Genomic DNA, 20,541 nt, shown 5'->3' with positions numbered 1-20,541 from the left:
ATAAGGTGCTATTATCATCCCCATTTTAAAGTTGAGGAACTAAGGCAGACAAAAGTGGCAAGTAACATGTCCAGAGTCACACAGGAAATAAGTGTCTGAGGCTGGAACTTAGGTCTTTCTGACTCTAGGCCCAGGTCTCTATCCATTGTACTATCTAGCTGCTAAGAATAATGGTTCTTGGACTGGAAAGGGCAGAAGAAATATGGCTACTAAGAAGGTAATAATATCAGAAATAGGTTAGAAGATAATAAGAGATCACCTAGTTGCCTTTGATGTGTTCAAGCCATCTGGCCCAATGAAATACAATCTCAGTAATGGAGGACCTGGAATATGTGATTACTGAGCCATTGTCATCAACCTTTGAAAGACCATAGGGAATGGGAGAGGAATTGCAGTATTAGAGAAAGTCAGTTGTTATCCTCATTTTCAAAAAAGAAAAAAAGAAAGAAAATGGAGTTTACAAACTATAGAACAGTGTGCTATAAATTACAGTCTTGTTTTCTTTTGGACCACTGCCTGATATCTTTTTAACCCTACCTTAGATTTCCTTTAACTAGTCTTTCTGATTTATTTTCAGTCTTCTTCCTAATTTATTTTCATTCCACAGGCTGGTTTCCTTCTAGATTTCTTCCCAACCCTCTACCTGACTTCTTTTTAGACCTCTGATTAATCTATTCAGTCCTTTGCCTGATTTTTTTCAGTCTCCTATCTGATTTATTTTTATCTCAGCCACTTGTATACCCAACTCTCCATTCTGCAACCAGGAAAACATGCCAGGGAGGGGCAGACTCAGGGCCAAATTGGGACCTGGGCAGGAAGGAGCCCATCCAGAAATAGAAGGCAGAGGAGGGGGGAGATTGAGTTTCCAAGCATTTGTAGGGAAGGGGAGAAAGGGGAGGAGAAGAGAGGGAAGAGGGGTTCTTATATAAAGGAAACTCCTCCTCCCCCTGGGCCTGGAGCCCTGGAGCCCAGTAGCTGCCTTCCCCTCCCCTGTCCTCCCACCCATGAGGAGGCCCAGGTAAGGGGTACAAATTTCTGTATTAGGGGGGAGGATGGTGAAGGCTAGAAGAGTTACTAGGGAGGGGTTCTTCAGGGCTGACAGGGGTGGGGGGATATGAGAGAGAGAGACAGAGAAAGAGAAAGCCAGAGCCAGACAGAGACAGAGACAGAGAGACGGAGACAGAGAGACAAAGATGCAGAGAGATAAACAGAGACAGAGAAAGGAGAATCAGAGATCTCCAAGACCTAAGAGATACCAAACCTCTCGTTTTTCAGAGGAGGAATCTGAGACCAAGGAAGGGGAAGGGGCTTGGTAAGGGTCACCAGTAATTTAGTGATGGAGCAAAGACTAAAACCCATATCTCTAGACTCCTGGCCTAGAGTTCTTTCTAACACATCAGAAAAATAGGAAGGTGGGATAAGGAGAGGAATGAGGTTGGAAAGTCAAGTTACAGAGGGGACACTTCCCAGGTCTGTATTCCAGCACAGTTATGAGAGGAGGGAGGATGGACCTAAGTTAATCAAACCTTTTTTATCTCCCCTAGGGTATGAATTCCAGACCAGGGAGGAGGGCGGGACAGGGCTGGGGCTAGGTCTGGTCTAGGGGCCTCCTACTTTTGGAGCTATGTTCACTAAGAAATATGATGTCAGGCAATAAGCCCTTTTCCCCCTCCCTTTCCTTCCATAACCTACTCAGAAGCATCATGCTTAAATTTGCTTGCTAACAAATGGAGCTATCCAAAAGTGCAATGGGCCATTTTGCTTTGATTTTTTGCTTTAAATAGTATTTTTTTCCCACAATTACATGTCAAGAAAATTTTTAACATTCATTTTTACAAGATTTTGAGTTCCAAATTTTTCTCCTTCCCTCCCTCCTTCCTCTCCCTTCTTCTGAAAATGGTAAGCAGTTTGATATAGTTATACATATGCTGTCATGTTAAACATATTTCCATATTCATCACAGTTGTGGACGAAGAAACAGATCAAAAGGGGAAAAAACATAAAAAAATAAAGTAAGTGAAAAAATATGCTTTGATCTGCATTCAGAGTCCATCAGTTCTTTATCTGGATATAGATAGCATTTACCTTCATGAGTCCTTTGTATTTGTCTTGGAAGATTGTGTTGCTGAGGAAAGCTGATTCATTCATAGTTGATCATCACACAATGTTGCTGATATTGTATACAATGTTTCCTGGTTCTGCTCATTTTACTTCGCATCAGTTTGTATAAATCTTTCCAGCTTTTTCTGAAATGTGCAATGGGGCAGTTTGGAAGGCAGTGGAATCCCCATGATTGGGAGACTTTAAACATAGGCTGGGTGGCCACTTGTTGGAAAGGAAAGGATTCCTGTTCAAATATGGATTTAACTAGATATCCTCTAGAGCCCATCCAAGTATGAGATAATGCAAATTTAGAGTCAGATTCATTGATGTTTCAGAGGAAAACTCTATACAGTCTCTTTTCTAATATTTTGCTTGGATGGGGAGAAAAAGAAGTCATCCTGGACCATGATCTGAAACTTTTTCTTCACTCATGCAGCTTACCATTCCCTATTTTGGTGTCAATATTCAATAAATATTTATAAAGTACCTTCTATGTGTCGGGTACTATGCTAGTCCCAGGAGATACAAAGAAAGGCAAAAGATAATCCCTGCTTTCAAGAAAATCACAGTCTAATGAGGGAGACAATAATCAATTAATATGCATTTATTAAGCCCTTGCTATGTACCAGGCATCGTGCTAAGCACCAGGGATACCAAAAGAGGTAAAAGACAGTCTCTGAACTCCAGGAGTTTATAATCTAATGGAGGAGACAACATACAAACAACTGTGTACAAATAAGCTATATACAGGATGCATGGGAGATAGTCAACAGAGGGAAGGCACAAGCATTAAGGGGCTTCCCGTAGAAGGTAGGATTTTAACTGGGACTTGAAGGTAGGAGCCAGAAATGAGAAGCAAGAATGTTCCAGGAATAGGGAATAGCCATTGAAAAGGCATGGAGTCAAAGATGGAGTGCCCTATATCTGGGTTCCACCTGATCTGTAGCTGAAAAAGAACCCAGTGTCTGAAATCAAAAGCCCTTAGTTTGAATCCCAGCTCTGAAATGTACCAGGCAGATGACCTTGGGCAAGTCACTTCTGTTCTCTAAGCCTCAGTTTCCTCATCTGTAAAGTGGGAGAGATTACCTCTTGTTTTCTCTATTTCACAGGTGCAAGGAGAGAACTTTTTAAAACCTTAAGAGATTATTAGTGATTTATCATTTTTTCTTTTATTGCTGGGTTGTAAGGAACAGAAGAAATAATTTATATGATATTGTATTTTCTTATTTCAATGGATCAGACCTATGATCTCTTCAATATGAGTATATGAGTATTTCTCCATTGGTTCAGGTTGCAACCCATTTGTACATTCTCATCTTAGATTCTCTGCAGAAGAAGTACTTAATGTGTTAGAGGATTTCCTTTATAGGCCCTTTTTTGTTCATTTTACAGATATTGAGCCTTCCATCTGTTATCCCTTATTCTTGCCACATGACTGACCTTTTCTGATCCCACATTTCCTCAGTGACACCACTTATGTAGCTCCTTGAGCATAGGTCATCTTTGGAAATATGCTGCAGCTCAGTTTTGCCCACCATACACCTCTTTCCATTATCTGTTTGGTGACCTGGGGAAGCTAGATGGCCCAGTGGATAGACCTGGAGTCAAAAAGATCTGAGTTCAAATCCTGCCTTAACTGCCTCAGATTGTGTGACTCTGGGCAAGTTACTTAAACTCTCTCAGACTCATGTGTGACTCTGGGCAAGTCACTTAAACTCTCTCAGACTCAGTTTCCTCACCTGTAAAATGAGGGTAATAACAGTATTTATGTTAAAGGAGTGTTGTGAGGGTAAAGTGCGATAACATACACAAAGTGCTTTGCAAACTTTAAGGTGTTCTGTAAATATAATATGTTAAGATGTTAGTATATTATCTAATATAATAAATAAAATATATTGAGATGTTAATATATCATATAATAAATTCACTAATATCAATCTATAACATTAATTATTATAATTAATAATATAATTATAATATAAAATGTTAAGATATGTATGGAAGATTCCTTATTGGAAAACATTTAAGGGTGAGTTTTGTCTTATACATTGAGGATTTTTTTTTGGTTTTCTTTTTTACAATCAACACACAGAAAATATAGCAGGGCCTTATTTTACTCACCTTTCAGTCAATTGTTTGATGATGACAATGAGAATGATGATAGCCCGCCTTTGTACAGCATCTATTATGTGCCAAGGTACTATGCTAAGAGTATTTTACTATGATCTCATTTGATCCTTGTGAGGTAGGTGTTATTATCATCCCTATTTTACAGATGAGGAAACTGAGGCAGGCAGAATTGAAGTGAGCTGCCGAAGGTCACTCAGCTCATAAGTGTCGGAGATTGGATTTAAAATCAGGTCTTCCTGACCACAGGCCCAGCACTCCTTGTGCCACCTCGCTGCCCCAGGTGAGTGTTTGACTAAAGACAAATTCTACTAGAGAAAAGCATCTGTGAAAGTCTTCTGTTCCCATCTCATATTTTTTATCAGGGATGCCTCTGATAAATCATTCTTGTAAGGACTTTATAAAGATGAGATGGTAGGTGCATGGATTAACAGTTACTACGAATGTTTTCTCAATCACCTTTGGGGGGGTAGGGGTATTAGTTGCCTCCATGATTTTTTCCCATTCTTTTAGCATCTTTTACTCCCTGAAATCTTTTATCCAATGATGCTTTCAAAACCATCACCTCCAGCATGGATTTCCTCATGTATGTATTTAGTCTAATGCAGCTGATCCTCTAGGGTAGCTAGGTGGGGCAGTGGATAGAGCACCAAGCCTGGGATCAGGAAGACCTGAGTTCCAATCTAGCCTCAGATACTTACTAGCTGGGTGACCCTGCACAAGTCGCTGTTTGCCTCAGTTCCCTTATCTGTAAAATGAGCTGGAAAGGGCAATGGCAAACCACCGTAGTATCTTTGCCAAGAAAACCCCAAATGGTCAACGAATAGTTGAACAAGATTGAAAAATGAGCTGATCTAGACTGGGTCTCCACTCCTTAGCACAGCACAGTCAAGTCAACAAGGCATTACTTAAGCACCTGACTACTGCTAAATCCAGGAAGGATGATAATAATAGCTAGCATTTATATAGTACTTTAAGGTTTGCAAAATTATATATATTTATATTATATATAAAATCTGTTGTGTGATATGTGTGTGTGTATGTACAATATATTTTCTGATTCAATCCTCACAGCAACTCAGTGTGTGACTACCCGGGGTCACACAGCTAATAAGTGTCTGAAGCAGGATTTTCACTTAGGTATTCCTGAGTCCAAGTCCATCACTCTATGCACCATGCAACCTAACTTCATGCCCTCTAAATGGTCCTGGTCCAGCTGTAGAGTAACCATGTCATTCCCTCCCTCAGAAATCTTCCTTGGCTCCCCATGTCTATGGGATAAAATGCAAGTTCCCCAGCTTGCTATTCAAAGATCTCTATACTCTGGTTCCAATTCACTTTTATATTCTTTATTTCCCATTTCCTTCCTTCACTTATTCTCCATTCCAGGCAAAGTAGACCATTAGCTGTTGTCTAATCTCACCTTTCCAAATCTGCCCTCCTTTATTTCTTCCTCCTGATCCTCTCTGCCTTCAAGACCCAGCTCAAGTGCCACAAGCCCTCCTAAGGTGGACCTGACCCCCTCCTTCTTTACATTTTTTCAGAGTACTTTGTCTCCCCCTTCTCATTCTATAACCCAGCCCTCATCAGACTACAAGCTTCTTCAGATCAGGGACTGGTTTTTGGGACCGATTTTTGTTTTGGTTTTTTTCTATCTCTGCATCTCCAACATTGAGCTCAAGGACTCTGAGGATAGTAGAGATAGGGACATTGTGATTTCCTTGACAAGGGAACTCCTATACCGGGAAATTCCTTTCACCAGTTCAGCTTGGCTTATTCCCTGCAATTTATCATCTAAGAGGCTGCCTCGAGCACCAGGAATTGTTTGTGTCAGATGCGGGATTTGAACCTGGATCTTCCTGGATTGGAGGCTGTCAGTGTTGGTTGAATTGAGGGAGGGTGGGTCACGTAGCTGGAAGGACAGTCAGGTACAATGGACAAGCCGAGGGCTGGGAGGTCAGAGGAGCTGGTTTAGAATCCTGGCTGTTTCATTTACCACCTGCAAGATCTTGGTCAAATCATTTAGACTCATTGGGTCTCAGCTTCGTCATCTGTAAAATAAAGAAGGTGGGACTAGATGCCATAGAGGTTCCTTTCTAGCTCTAAATCTATGATTCTATGAGGAGGGAAAATAAGAACCTTCAGGTCCAGCTTCTTCTTGCCTCCTCTTCTTTCCCTCCAGATCCTCCTGGCTCTGACCTTGGCTCTCAGGGGGATGGCAGACAGACGGACAATGCAGGCCCACACGGTTGCATCCCTGTTACTGGCAGCCTTTCTTCTCATGGAAACCCCAAAGGTACATGCATGCCTCTGTCCCCAGCTGAGATAGAGGAAGGAGAAAAGCCGACCCTTGTCCTCAGGTGGGCCCCATTCTGAGGGGAGGGACATGGTCTCTGCCCTCAGAGAGTCCTTGGTCTGAAAAGAAGACAAGGCCCCTGTCCTCAAGAGCTTCTGGTCAGATGCTCTCAGCCCCTAATCCCTTTGAGCTGTGCCTTTTGTCCTTAGCTGTCCTGGAGACAGGTTATGGCTCTGGGGCCATGGAGGTGAAGACCGGACTGGGGCTGAAACATCGTGACACTTCCTCCTTTGTAGGCCTGGAGTCACCAGGTCTCTGGCCATGACCTCTTCTCACGAGAGTCCCCGCTGGACATGGCACCAGCCTCCTTTGATGACCAGTATGCAGGCTGTGTAGCAGCCATGGAAGCGGCCCTCCCTGACCTCAACCAAACTGAGTTCAATGCAAGCCCCGTCTATGCTGAGGCCTGGAAATCAGCAGCTGCCCGTTGGCAAGAGCGCCGGGACTGGGAGCTAAAGGGGACCCCTACCTCTAGAAGACTGCCACCGCCAGGCTTCAGGGATGAACATGCCGTGGCCCTCCTGGCCTACACAGCCAATAGCCCCCTGCACCGAGAGTTCAACGCAGCGGTGAGAGAGGCTGGCAGATCCCGGGCCTATTACCTCCGATACTTTCCTTTTAAGACACTTCACTTCCTGCTCACAGAGGCTCTGAGACTGCTGGGCTCAGGGCAGCAGCCCAGGTGCCATCAGGTCTACCGGGGAATACACGGGGTACGCTTCCGGCCTGTGGGACCAGGGGCCACCGTTCGTCTAGGAGCCTTTGCCTCAGCTTCCCTTATGGGTGCTGCTGCCCACCAGTTTGGAGAGGACACCTTCTTTGGCATCTGGACTTGCCAGGGGGTAGTTATTAAGGGCTATTCCTTCTTCCCCGGGGAGGAGGAGGTGCTGATTCCTCCCTATGAGACTTTCCGTGTGGTCAATGCCTCGGTACCGACTCGAGGCCCAGTTCGTATCTACCTCAAAGCCCAGGACAAGTTCAGCACCTTTAACTGCGAGTATATCAAAGGTAATATAACCCTCACTCTCCAGGAGCCCCAAGGCTGAGAGAAGAAACATGACCCCTGCCTTAGGGAGCCCTTGTCTTGAAGGGGAGGCATGGCCCTTGCCTTGACCAAACCAGGTATACATAATGTACCTTGATAACTTTCTCCACTCTGGATCACCTTGCATATACCAGTCTGGGCTTCTGCCCAAAAGCTCAGGTCTCTTGATGCCCTACCCCCATCCCCTGGAAATCTACTTGTCAGGGCCTTGTCTTGGCACCCCCCAGGGTACCCATAAGACCCAGGAATCTCCTCTAGTGAAACTCCTGCACTTGGGTTAAAAAAAAAAACAACCAAAAAACAACCACTCAGTGGTAATGGTGGGACAGGAATTCCTGTGAAAAAGTTCTTGTAAATCCTACAATCACTATGTGTTAACAAGGAGGCAGCTGGGTAGTTCAGTGGAGAGAGTGCTGGGCCTTGAGTCAGGAAGACCTAAGTTCAAATCCAGCCTCAGACACCTATTACCTATGAGATCTTGGTCAATCACTTAACCTCTGTTTGCCTTAATCCACTGGAGAAGGAAATGACAAACCTCTCCCGTGTCCTTGCCAACAAAACCACATGGACGGTAGGATCCATGGGGTCACAAAGAGTCAGACACCACTGAACAACAACAACATGAATCATCAGTGTGGTGTGTTACCTAAAGAAGCTAATGCAATCTTAGATTGAGCAAAGAGAGGCACTGCCGTCCAAAAATTCAGGAAGTGAAAGCCACACTGTCTTCAGCCCCAGCCAGATCACAGCTAGAGGACAGTTCTGGCCACCACATTTTCAGAAAGACATGATAACAATGGCTAGCTCTCACATAGCACTTGGAGGTTAGCAAAGCACATTATGAGGAAACTCATTTTATCCTCAACAACCCTGGGAGGTTGGTGCCGTTATCAACTCCATTTTATAGATGAGGGAACTGAGGTTGAGAGATGTTAAGTGACTTGCCCAGGACCCTACAGGAAGGAAGGAAGAAAGGAAAGAAGAAAGGAAGGAAGGAAGGAAGGAAGGAAGGAAGGAAGGAAGGAAGGAAGGAAGGAATTCTGTTAAGTACCTGCTCTATTCCAGGCACCCTGCTGAGCACTTTACAAATATCTCATTTGATCTTAACCACAATCCCTGGAGGTGGGTACTATTAATATCCCCATTTTACAGTTGAGGGAACTGAGGCAGACAGAGATTAAGTAACTCGTCCAAGGTCACACGGCTATTTGGTGTCTGAGGTTGGGTTTGAACTTGGATCTCCCTGACTCCAGGTCCAGTGCTCTGTGCATTCTGTGCACTCCCCTACCCCCAGTGACGTCATTGACACCTTCATAGGAGCATTTAGTACAGAACCACCAGCATTGTGAGGAAACTGGGGATGACGTCATGTGAGGACATTTAGAGGAAATGAGGAGAAGAACAGTCCTGGGCTAAGCATGGTAGCTTTCTTTAAGGATTTGAAGGTCTGTGATTCGGAGGAAGGGTCAGATAATAAGAGCAGTAGCATTATATAGCACAAAGCACTTTTCAAGCACATTTATATTATCAATTTAAAGTTTGCAAAGCACGTTATAAATATGATCTCATTTTAGCCTTACAACAACCATGGGAAGGAGCTGCTATTATCCCTACTTTGCAGTTGGGGAAACTGAGGCAGACAGCAGTTAAGTAAGTGACTTGCCCAGGGTTATATAGCTAATAAGTGTCTGAGGCTGTGTTTGAACTCAGGTCTTCTGAATTTCAGGCCCAGCAGTCTATCCAGTAGCCGCCTATCTTGTAGCTGTCCTGCTTGGCCCTAGAGAGTAGAACTAGGAGCAAAAGGGTGGAAATTGATGAGGGACAGGTTTAGGATCAGTTAAAATAAATGCTTCCCAACAATTAAAGCTTTCTGGGGGTGGTGTGGGCTGCCTCAGGATATACGAGCTTCCTTCCCTTTACTATAAGTCTGCAAAGGGAGACAGGAAGACCACCAATCACGAGGACTGTGAGAGATCCACTCCAGGAAGTTTCTGAGATTTCTTTCCACTCAGAGAGTCCAGGATTCTGTCCATTTTCACCGTTTTATTCTTTTCCAGACAAGCAGTGTGCTTCAGGACGCTGCAAACAAAATAATTCAGGTAAGACAAGCCAGGGCTTTAGGTCGTTATAGGGGAAAAATGATTATTTCCTGGGAACCTGGGGTTAGGGTCAGGCAGCGGGCAGCTAAAGAGACGACCAAGAGTTCTATTTTTCTAGCCAAGTTACTATCTCTTGGTCGCTATGTGAGCTTGGATAGGTCCTTTTAAGTCTCAGTTTCTTTATACTGGGGATGAATGAAATGGAATCTACTAAATGCCTACCCTAGAATAAACAAATCTAGGGAAATTCTCGGGTGAGGAGGAGAGTGCTGTGTTGGAAAGAGCCCTGGCCTGGGATTTAAGAGACCCAGGTATGAGTCTTCATTATGCCACTAACTTGCTGAGTGACCTTGAGACCTTCCTTCTCTGGGTCACAGATGGAGTTTCTCCATCTGTAAAATGGGCTCAGCTCTCAAAGATCCCTTCCAGCTATAACATTCTACCTTCTGGGGTCCTTACAGCTCTAAGGTTCTACATTCTAAGGGGCCTTTCACCTCTGACATTCTATTTTTTTCCCCATGTACCTATGGCAATTAACTCTTCCTTTTTCCCTACTTACTTCCCAGCCCCTCAGAATCATGTTCTCTGGATAGGAAAGACATTGTCTTTAGAAAGAAAGAAAGAAGAAAACAAATATTTATTAAGCACCTACTATGTGCCAGGCACTATGCCAAATGCCTTGTGAACATGATCTCATTTGATCCCCACAACAACTCTGTGAGGTAAATACTTGTTATTATCCCTATTTTACAATTGAGGAAACTGAGGCAGACAGAGGTTAAATGACTTGCCCAAGGTGACATAACTAGAAAGTGCAGATCTGAGACCAGATGAACTCAGGTCTTCCTGACTCCAGGCCCAGTGCTCTATCCACTGTGCCACCTAGCTGCCTCTTTGGCAAGTGTCCTCCTATGCCCAGTCAATCCTGACATCCTGTTCCTTCTTCCTCCTCAAAGTCTCTTATAACTGTTCACCCGCCATTCCACTTGATCAATCGATGCACAAGTATTTATTAAGCACCTTGCATATGCCAGGGACTATGCTGGGTGTGGGGGTCATAAAGATAGAATCTAAACAATCTTTGCCCTCAGGGAGCTTACGTTCTAACAGGGGAAGTCACAGGCACACATACAGAACACACCCAAAACAGAAGCAAGATACGCTCAGAGGGGGCAAGGCACTGGCTGCCAAGGATTCCAGGCCCCTTCCCCTCTCTGGCTGCATCAGTGTCCTCATCAGCTTCCATGTTTTCAATGGGCTCTGCTCCTTCCATCTTATATATTGGTAGGTCCAGGATAGACATCTGACAGCCCAGATCTGAACATTTCCTTCCCCACTGAGGAACCTATCACTATTCCTCCTGGCCCCCCAAAAAAGTGTCCCCAACCTAAAGTCTGGAGTCAGCCTCTTACATCAGCTCCAGCTTCTTTCCCTACTCTCCTAGACTCCCCTCCCATCCCCAGCAAAACTGAGGATTCACCAACCTCCCTCAATACATCCTGACCATTCACATGAGCCTTTTCCTCCTCTAGGAAGGTACTTACCTATCACTAATAACTACTGAAACCTTATCCATCCTTCAAGGGACACCCCCAGGAAGTCTTCTTTGCTTACCACTCCCCCAGGTCCTCTTTAATCCCTCAGTTCGTAGCACTTTTACAGGGCCCCTTCCATGGGCTAGAACATACCCTACCTGGCACTGCAGACAAGGATGTCCCTGTCTCAGCCCCTTGCTAAGACTCTGAACTCCCCAGGCTGGGCCTTGATTTCCTTCATCAACCTCTTCTATGGACCCGAGCCCATGGCCCAGTCAATAGTAGGTATTTAATAAATGATGCTTAATCAAATGAAGATCATAGGATCATAGATTAGGATCTGGGAAGAACCTTAGAGGCCATCTAGGCCAACCCCTTCATTTTACAGATAAGGAAACTGAGGCATGGATAAGTTAAGTGACTATCCAAGGTAGGAAGTAAGGCATAGAGATGTAATTCAACTTTGCTTAATTCATCAAACATTCATTAAGCATCTACTGTGTACAAACGCATATGTTTAATGCCTCGGTAGACAGAAATTTTAGATGTCTTAGTCCTTGTCTGGTGGAGCTGGTGGGGAGGGGAGGTAGGGCAGCGGGTAGGAGAGGGGAAAAGTTAGGTTAAAATGCATACATAGATAATAGAAAGAGCACTGAAAAGCTGTGAATTCAAGTTCTGACTCTGGGTACAAATTTCACCCAACCTTCCTGAGGATGACATAATAATTGTATTATCTACCTCATAGGTGATCTAATGAAAATAAACCTATTGTATATTTATATAAACCTTAAGAGGCCTTAGAAATAAGAGTTCTGAGATTTTCTACTAAAGGGGTTTGCAATCTGATCCCACCTCAGGCATCTCTAGCTCTTTCTAGTTTGTAAAAGTCTTCTGCCTCTGGATCTCCTTTGATGTGCATATCCTTGCGATATGCAGGGAAAATATTATTACACATCTCTTTTCTATAGAGAAGGAGGCCTGGAATAAGTAGCGACCTGCCCAGTGAACCAGTGCTGGAGTCCAGATCTGTGCTCCGGTCTTGGGGTGCACCAGGCCATGACACTTTCCTTTGCTGACTCCCTCTTTTTTAATGCCTTAGCCCAAAGCAAGCATAAACGAAAGGTGGATCTTTGGATATTGTGGCAGACAAGCTGGGGAAAGACCAGTATGGGTCCAGATTGCTGAGCACCTCCTCCTTCCTTCATCGAAGGTGTTCTTGTAGGCGGGGGAGGCTGAGGGGAAGGAAAAGGCAGGCAGCTCAGGACAGATTATGAAGGTGAGGCTGGGTGAGGTGGAGCCAGAATTGCCTGAGGTGATATATTGAATCAACTAGTAGTAGATCCCAGACTAGAATCAGGGGTGAAAGAAGGAGCTGGTAGTCCCTGGATGTTGTGGGGTCCTTCTAGATACAGCACTCTATCTCTGGTTTCCTCCTTAGGCCCTTGGACCACTTGGCCTGCACACGCATCTCCCACTCCTCAGCTGAAGGATGACAGACCCCTGTGAAGGCAGGGGTCTGTTACTGGGGATTTTAAATGCCTTGGCTTTGGAGGGAGGCTGGGAGTGTTAGTTTCTCTGTTTCCACCTTCTCATTTTTTTTTCTTAATCTATCTCTGTCTCTGCATCTGTCTCTTTCCCTCTCTCAAACTATCTTTGCTATGAGTCTTCCTCTCCATCTCATTTTTCTTCTTTATCTCTGTCTCTCTCCATCTCTCTCTCTCTCTCTCTCTCTCTCTCTCTCTCTCTCTCTCTTTTTTCTGTCTCCCTCCTTCACTCCCTCCCTCCATCTCTGCCTCTGTCTCATTTTGTCAATCTCTCCCTCTTTATGTCTTGCTCCATCTTTTCTCTCTGTTTCTCTTTCTGTCTCTCTTTTTGTTGGTATGTTTTTATCCCTGTCTTTCTTTCCACCTAACTCTGTATGTCCCATTCCTGCCTCTGTCTCACTTGATCTCTCATTCTCTCCATGTCTCTCTTTTTCTTTCTTCTGTTTCACTCTCTGCCCTGATCTCTGTTTTCTTCTCTGTCTCTCCCTCTTTTTGTATCTTCTTCTGCATTACTCTGTCTTCCCTTATGTTCCTCTTCTTCTCTATGCCTCTATGTAATGGGCTCTCTTTCTGTCCCTGCCTGCCTCCTTTTCTCTTTGTGCTTCTTTCTCTGTCTTTCTCTTTGTGTTTCTGTATCTTCTCTCATCTTCCCTCTCTGTCTTCTTTCTTCCCTGTGTCTCTGGTCCTTCTTTCTCTTGGCAGCACCAGGAATGAGGATGGAGCCCTTCTCCCCATCCCAGCAGCTCCTGCTTCTGCTCTGGCTCCTCATGATGCTGATATTTCTCGACCCCCCAAGTCTCCACTGACTGCCGCCTGGCCTCACTGATTCTCTTCAGCTCAGGGTACCTGAGCTCAACGCATATATGACAGATGTGTGTGAGTCAAGACAGACCTGAAAGCTGTACCTGGCCCAGTATCTTGGCACCTCAGTGCAGAGCAGTGTTGAAGACAGAAGTAGCCATAAAAGGTCAAAACTTTGGGAGGCTGGATTGAGCCAGTCAACACTCCTATATTTGGCCCCAATGCTGACTCATCACGGGACCCAGAAGGTTGGAGACCACAATCAGCTGGTACTTCCCCTGTCCTAGCAAACTCCTATCTGCTGCTCCCCTACTCCCTCTGATGCTGAAGTGAAAACCCCTTGCTTTGCTTCTCTGTTCATGATCTCATTCCTGTACACAGCAGTGCCCCACCCCTCCCCCCTTCCCAGGCTCCCCTGCTCCCCTCACTGTATCATTAACAAACTCTTCTTTATCCTAAATCTTTCTCCTCATACTCTATCTGCTATAGCTAAGGGAAACTTGGCTCTATTTGGAAGACACTATATCCCCGATAACCTCCTTACTCCACTCTTCCCCCTCCCATTGCTAATTGTTCCTTCTCTTATGTCACTGGGGGACTTATGTCCTTGGTCCTCACTGTCACTTCTAGATTTCTCTCTGTTGTCATTCAGGAACAGCTCCTCCTTTGAGGCTCATCCCATTGATCGATACCACTTTGTTGAGATCCTTATTACTCGTTAATACTCTCTCATTACTCCCTCAAGGACTGGAATATCTGCCTTCAAATTTTCCTCTTCATTCCTACCCTGCCTTCATATCTGGGGCCTCCAAATTCTTCAAACTTCCTGACTCCCATCACCTACATCTTCAATCCACTTCATCCACACACAGGAGGCAATCTCATACCTTAGCTTCCAGCATCACCCCAGAATGATTCTACTTCTATGATCTTGAAGTATGAAATACCCCTCTCTGAAAACAATATTCTATCCTTCTTTCTCTGTCTTACTTCTAAACCTATTCCTTGTCCTTACCTGAATCTTCATTTGCATCTTTCCCTCCAATTCGTTCCCCGACTGGGGCTCGGTTTTTGTCCTTTCACAGCCTTGACCCTATATGTAACCCAGAGAAGTTTGGGAGCTCCTAGATCCAGTGGATATGCATTATCTTCCACCCTTGAACCTATTGCCCTCTTGACTTTTTGCTGTTTGCTCATGTCCTTCTGATCCTGAACTCTGGATCACCACTACTGCTACCACTGAATTTTTCTGTGATCCAGCTCCTAAGTTGCTGAAAGCTGTTGGAAGAAAGCCAACTTGGTCCATCACAAATTTATGCCCTCTCATCTTAGCAGGGCTCCCACTACTGCATGGCAATCCTTTTATTCTTCCCTATTCCTTATTATTATTCCCTATTTTATTCTTCTTTAACACACTTCACACATTAGTCATTCTAAGTCTTTTCCTCTTTTTTTTCAGTTTGCAGTGTGACCTCTTTCGTCATTCACTCATAGCAGGCAATCTTATCTCCTTTACTGATGTAACAGTAACACCCCACCTCCCCCGCCCAGCCCTAATGGGGCTGGGATTCCTCTTCTTTCCCTTTCTACCAAAGGGCCCCTTCTCAGCTCTGGATCCATGCACTCAGGTGGGATTCAGTCCTGGAAGAGCCTGACCAACAGAGTCAGAGATCGTCTCTTGACCCACTCTAGAGTCCCAGGAAGAATCACTTAAAGCCTAGGTTTTCCTCATGTCAGACCCAAAAGGGAAGACTAGAAAGGTCCTCAATATACAATGTAAATCAGGTACAGGACTGCTATTTATTTCCTCCACACAAAAGAAATTCTTAATACAAGAAATAGGCACACATTGACAAGATTAAACAAGCAGCAAAAATAACTCATAACTACTGTTAGTCTCTCATTGAGGTTAGTGCTTAAAACATCAAAACATGAAGCATTTTGTGGGATTGTTGAATCAACATTTCCCCTTCACCTCAGCTTTGTACTGTCCAAACAAATTTCAAGTACATATCTTCTGGCACACCAAATGGATTGGACCCATCTTCCTGCTGCTGGTCCTCTTCAAGAAGTATTGGTGAGGTTGCTTCTGATTCCTCCTTTGATTGAGCCACCTTTGACTGAGGACCCAGGAGCTCCTAACCTCTTGAACTTACAAGGCTGCCTCCAAGGCAGGAAATGTCCATCCTGGGATTATCTCTAAGATACCTATACTCAAGAAATAAACAAAACAGAACTGCACCAACACAGAACTTATACCATCCTACATGTATTCCCACCAGTCACCATGTTTCAAAGGTGAAGGAAGGGAAACCTCTTTCAGCTCCCACAGAAAGAGGCTCTATGGGTCCTGATATGATCAATAGATAAGAAGAGAGAGAATGAGAGAGAGAGAGGACAAAAGAGGGAGGGAGAGGGAGAGGGAGAGAGAGAGAACAGAAATAGTCCCTTTAAGGTCAAGTGAGTGGGTCACTCCTGACCTAAAGCCAATCCTCCCTAACAGAATCTTGACACACCTTCCCTCCTTCAGCTGTCATGAGGTGTAAAGATCAAGGAACAACTCAAGTTTTGCTTCGTCGTCCCAAAATGACAAGCCCTTCAGTGTCGAGCCGCATGTTTCTCTGGAAGTGACCAGGGTGCACATTCACTATTCCATGCCATGTTCTAGCCAGAATGTAGCAGGAAGCCTACTATTCACATTTCATTACAAAGAGAAAATTGAGGCCATCTTTCATGAGCATTCTCATCTCCATTACTTCCCACTCAAAGTTCTATATTATCACTCATCTTTTTTGTTCCAGTTACTGAAAAAGGGGCATCCCTTCTCCTTGTAAAAGCTAATTCTTTTACTGGTGCTTTTTGTTCCATCCCTCCCCATCTCTTCCAGGTAATGATCATTCCTTTTCTTTTTCTTTTCTCATCTTTCTCTAACTACTGGTTCTTTTCTTGATGTCTACGAACACATCCAGGTATCTCCTAATCCTTAAAATCTTAATTGACTCTATCATCTTCTCAAGCTACGTTTCTCTCTCTCTCTCTCTCTCTCTCTCTCACTCCTAAAAAGAGTACTAATAGAAGTTATCAATATTCATTGTCCCTACTTGCTCATCCCTTACTTGCTTCTTATTTTCTTGGAATCTGATTTCTATCTTTATGGTCTTGAACTTTCTTTAGCTTTTGATACTGTTGACCAACTCCTTCTCCTCAATAATCTCCTTCTCTAGGTTTTCTTGCCACTGTTCTTCCCTTGTTCTCCTCATACCTGCTGATCTCTCCATCTTAGTCTCTTTCTGAATCATCATCCACTTCCTACCCTGCAATTGTGGTGCAATTCCCTCCCTTCTCTCATGGTGATTTCATTAGATCCTATGGGTTCAAATGTTCTGTATACCAGTGACTCCCAAAATGATATACTCAGCCCTAATCTTTCGCTTAGACTACAGTACTGCATACTATAATAACTTTGCCGGCTGGATATTTCTAGCTAGGCTATCTCTACCTCAAATTCAATATGTCCAAATGGAACTCATCATCTTCCCTGCCCTCATTCAACTTTCCCTTTTTGTCTTAATAACACCATCCTCCTAATCACCCAGGTTTATATTGCTACAATAATCCTTGACTCTTTCCCTCACTCCTCACCATCAGTTTGCAAGTGTTCTTGATTCTACTTCATCACATCTCTCACTTCTGTTTCCTTCTGTCTATTTATATAGCCATCACCTTGATTTAGGTAGGCTTTCATCTCCTCTCTCATAGACCACTGGAATACCCTTGTAATTGCTCACCCTTCTTCCAGTCTTTCTCCTCTCCACTCCATCTTCCATTTACCTGCCATTATAATATTCCTAAGGAATAGGCCTGACCATGCAACTCTACTGTTCACACAGCAGCTTCTTACAGCCTCTAGGATAAAATGAAAATTTCTTAACTTGATATTTAAAGCCCTCAACAATCTAATTCTATCCTAGTTATTTTTTTTCTTTCTTTCATGTTTCAGCCAACTGGACTACTAGCTATTACCTGGACTTGACATTCCATCTCTTGCTTATTGTATGTTCATACAAGCAATCTGCCACAGCAGAATGTACTCTCTACCCGTCAGAGTCCTTATTTTCCTTCAGGGTCATTCTTGGGTGCCACCTACTTCCTTTATCTTCTCCTGTCTTTTGTGATCTCTCCCTCCTCAAATTACCTTTTTATTTACTCTTTTGTATATGTACTATTTCTCCTCAATAGACGGCTTCTTGAGGGCAGGAACTGTCTTATTTTTTGTCTTTGTACTTTCCTCCCTAGAAGAGTGACTTCCATGGAATAGATGCTTAATAAATATTTGCTGAATTAAATTTATCTTTGGTATTGACTTTACCTCTTTATACTCCAGACACACAGTAGAGGCATAGGTATGACCAAGAACCACCTATTCTTTTGGAGCAGATCATAGATTTCCAGGCTTTGAAAGTGAAGAAGTCTTAACCCTTCCTTTGATAAATGAGTTCCATAGAAGCAAAGTGATTTTCTCAAGGTTCAACAACTAGTAAGGAGCAGAATCAGGGTTTGAATTCAGGTCTTCTAACTCCAAATAACTCTACCATACTAGGCTGTTTTGTTTCCAACTTGGTACATTTCTCCTCATACAAATGTATACAAATGTTCCTCTTGTGATGAATGAAAAGTCTGAGAGACATAACTTCTGGGTAACCAATAATCAATTTTTTAATTGTGGTTAGCAAATAATTAACAAAATGAGGTCAACGGCACTCTGGAAAGCCAAAGATGCCCCCTGGAGAACATTGAATGGTTAAAAAATCTTTGAAAAAGGGAGTGTACTAAGACTGGAAATCAACTCTGATTGGTTAACAATCGATGAGGGAGTGGACATATTAATGAAGAGGTAGGCAAACAATCTTCAGCTCCTCCTGCTGAGAATGTGACACAATCATGAGACTCAGTAGCCTCCAGTAATCTGGAGAAAAGAATTCATTTCTACCCAGACTACTGGCTGGTTTTCCCCTTCGTAAGCTGGATCACCCTAAATTCTAACAGAAGACCTTAAGGACAGGGGCTTATTTCCTAAAGGTAAGACCTTGCCTAGACTGGATTCTGTTTGTAAGATCTTCTAGTTGGGTGGGGTCCTACCCAAGATTGAAAAGCTGGTATCTCAAGGATTTGAGCAACCTTATCTATCAGCAATATCCTTCAGAGGCTGACTGAATAACTTACAGAAGCTGGTTTCTGAATGAGGAAATAGGAAGGGGAAATCTTAATCTTAATTTAATAATTGGTTATTAATATGAGAGAAATAATGATTTCTCTTATTCTCTTGGGGCCACTTCAATAATGAGGTCATGGGACCCTCCCATGCTCACCCAAGTAGAATCCCATCCCAGAGGCCGTTTAGAACAACTCGTACCTAAACAGCAATCCTCTCTACAATGAATTTACTTGAAGACTTTTAGTGTGAAGGGGAACTCAAGACTTTCCAAGTCTATCTATCCCACTTGGAGATAGTTCTGATCCCAGTAGGGCTTAGAGTAGATGGTCTTTGAGTTCCCTTCCAATTCTAAAACTCTGTCATTGTTTATGTTTTTCTTTACCTAAGCCAAAGTCTGCCTCCCTACAACTTTGGCCTCCTGTTTCTACTAGGTTCTTCCTCTGTCCTAAGCAGAATAAGTGGAATCCACCTTCCATATGTAAGGAGTACAGTGATTTACTTCCTGAGGGAAAATAGACAAAGGTTGCCAACTTTATCAGGTCTACTAATTTCTTTTCAGCCTACTCCTGGTTTGATTTCCATGTCAACAAGGAGTTTTACAGCTTTGAAAAGAATCTCTCCCTCTCTCCACTGGAGCTCCATTCATCAATTTTGCAATTTAGTTAAAAGCGTTCTCTTCTGGGAGAGGGGATCCAGACTAGCAACCCAAAGATATGACAGGAGCCAACCCAACTCAGTATAACAGTTTGGAATTACGGAGTCCAGGAGGGAAAGAGAATTTAAAAGACAAAGTAGCATCTACCTAAAACCAACAGCAAGCATTATATGTAATCGGGATAAGCTAGATGCATTTCCAATAAGATTGGAGGTGAAACAAGGATGTCTATTATCACCCCTATTATTCAATTTGGTACTAGAAATGTTAGCTTTAGCAATAAGGGAAGAAAAAGAAATTGAAGGAACTAGAATAGGCAAAGAAGAAGGAAGAGCTGGATCCGCTTGAGCCCACCAAGTGAAAATCTTGCTATAAAATTGTAGAATCTTAGAGCTGGATGGGGGCTTTGATAGAATCTTGCTAAACCAAAACCTGAACATGAATCCCTTCTAAACTATCCCTCCTAGAGATGGTAATCTCACCATCTCTGAGGGTGATCTATTCTATTACAGAAGAGCTCTGTTGGTAAGTCAAAATCTGTCTCCTATGGAGCAGATTGGTGGAGAGGCAGGTGTTTTTGCAGTCACAGGATCTGAGTTCAAGCCTTGGCTTTACCACTTCCTGTAAGCTTGGGCAAGTAAACTCTCTTCATTAAACCTCAGTTTCCTCTTCTGTAAAATAGGAATATTAATATATGCATGACTTTCCTCATAGGGCTGCTTTGAAAAAAAAAGTACTTTGTAAACTTTAAAGAGTTATAGAGGATCTTTTCACTGACCCTTTTCCTCTTTTTTGTATATAAGTATTTGCCCCATCCCCATCAAGTTGCAGATTTACTGCCCGCTTCTATTGGTGTTACAATAAACCTCACTACTCTGACTGAAAGAAGGCTTGAGGGGTTGAATTCTTTCCGGCAGACCCCCCCACCCCGTAACCTTACATTTCAGGGTTCTCAGCACCCCAAACTGTAACAAAACTAGGTATTATAGTTTATAATGAGGTATTCCTTGGTCCCTTTTCACTTCAAAAATTACTTTGTGATTCTTTTTTTCTTCCAGACT

General features: G+C 43.4%; 1 protein-coding gene across 1 annotated transcript; it reads left to right on the top strand.

The window, feature by feature from the left end:
* The first annotated feature begins 949 nt into the window (after positions 1-949).
* On the top strand, positions 950-17,956 carry ART1 (ADP-ribosyltransferase 1). Its single transcript, XM_036743065.1, has 6 exons — positions 950-1,018; positions 4,379-4,513; positions 6,413-6,526; positions 6,823-7,594; positions 9,689-9,730; positions 13,512-17,956. Exons 3-6 carry the CDS (start codon positions 6,446-6,448, stop codon positions 13,613-13,615), a joined length of 999 nt encoding a protein of 332 aa, XP_036598960.1. The 5' UTR covers positions 950-1,018; positions 4,379-4,513; positions 6,413-6,445; the 3' UTR covers positions 13,616-17,956.
* The last annotated feature ends 2,585 nt before the right edge of the window (positions 17,957-20,541 follow it).

The sequence above is a fragment of the Trichosurus vulpecula genome, chromosome 2 (genome assembly GCF_011100635.1).
Source record: "Trichosurus vulpecula isolate mTriVul1 chromosome 2, mTriVul1.pri, whole genome shotgun sequence".
NCBI classification, from domain to species: Eukaryota; Metazoa; Chordata; class Mammalia; order Diprotodontia; family Phalangeridae; genus Trichosurus; species Trichosurus vulpecula.
The sequence above is the reverse complement of the archived record's forward strand: the minus strand, read 5'-3'. Positions and strand labels throughout refer to the sequence as shown.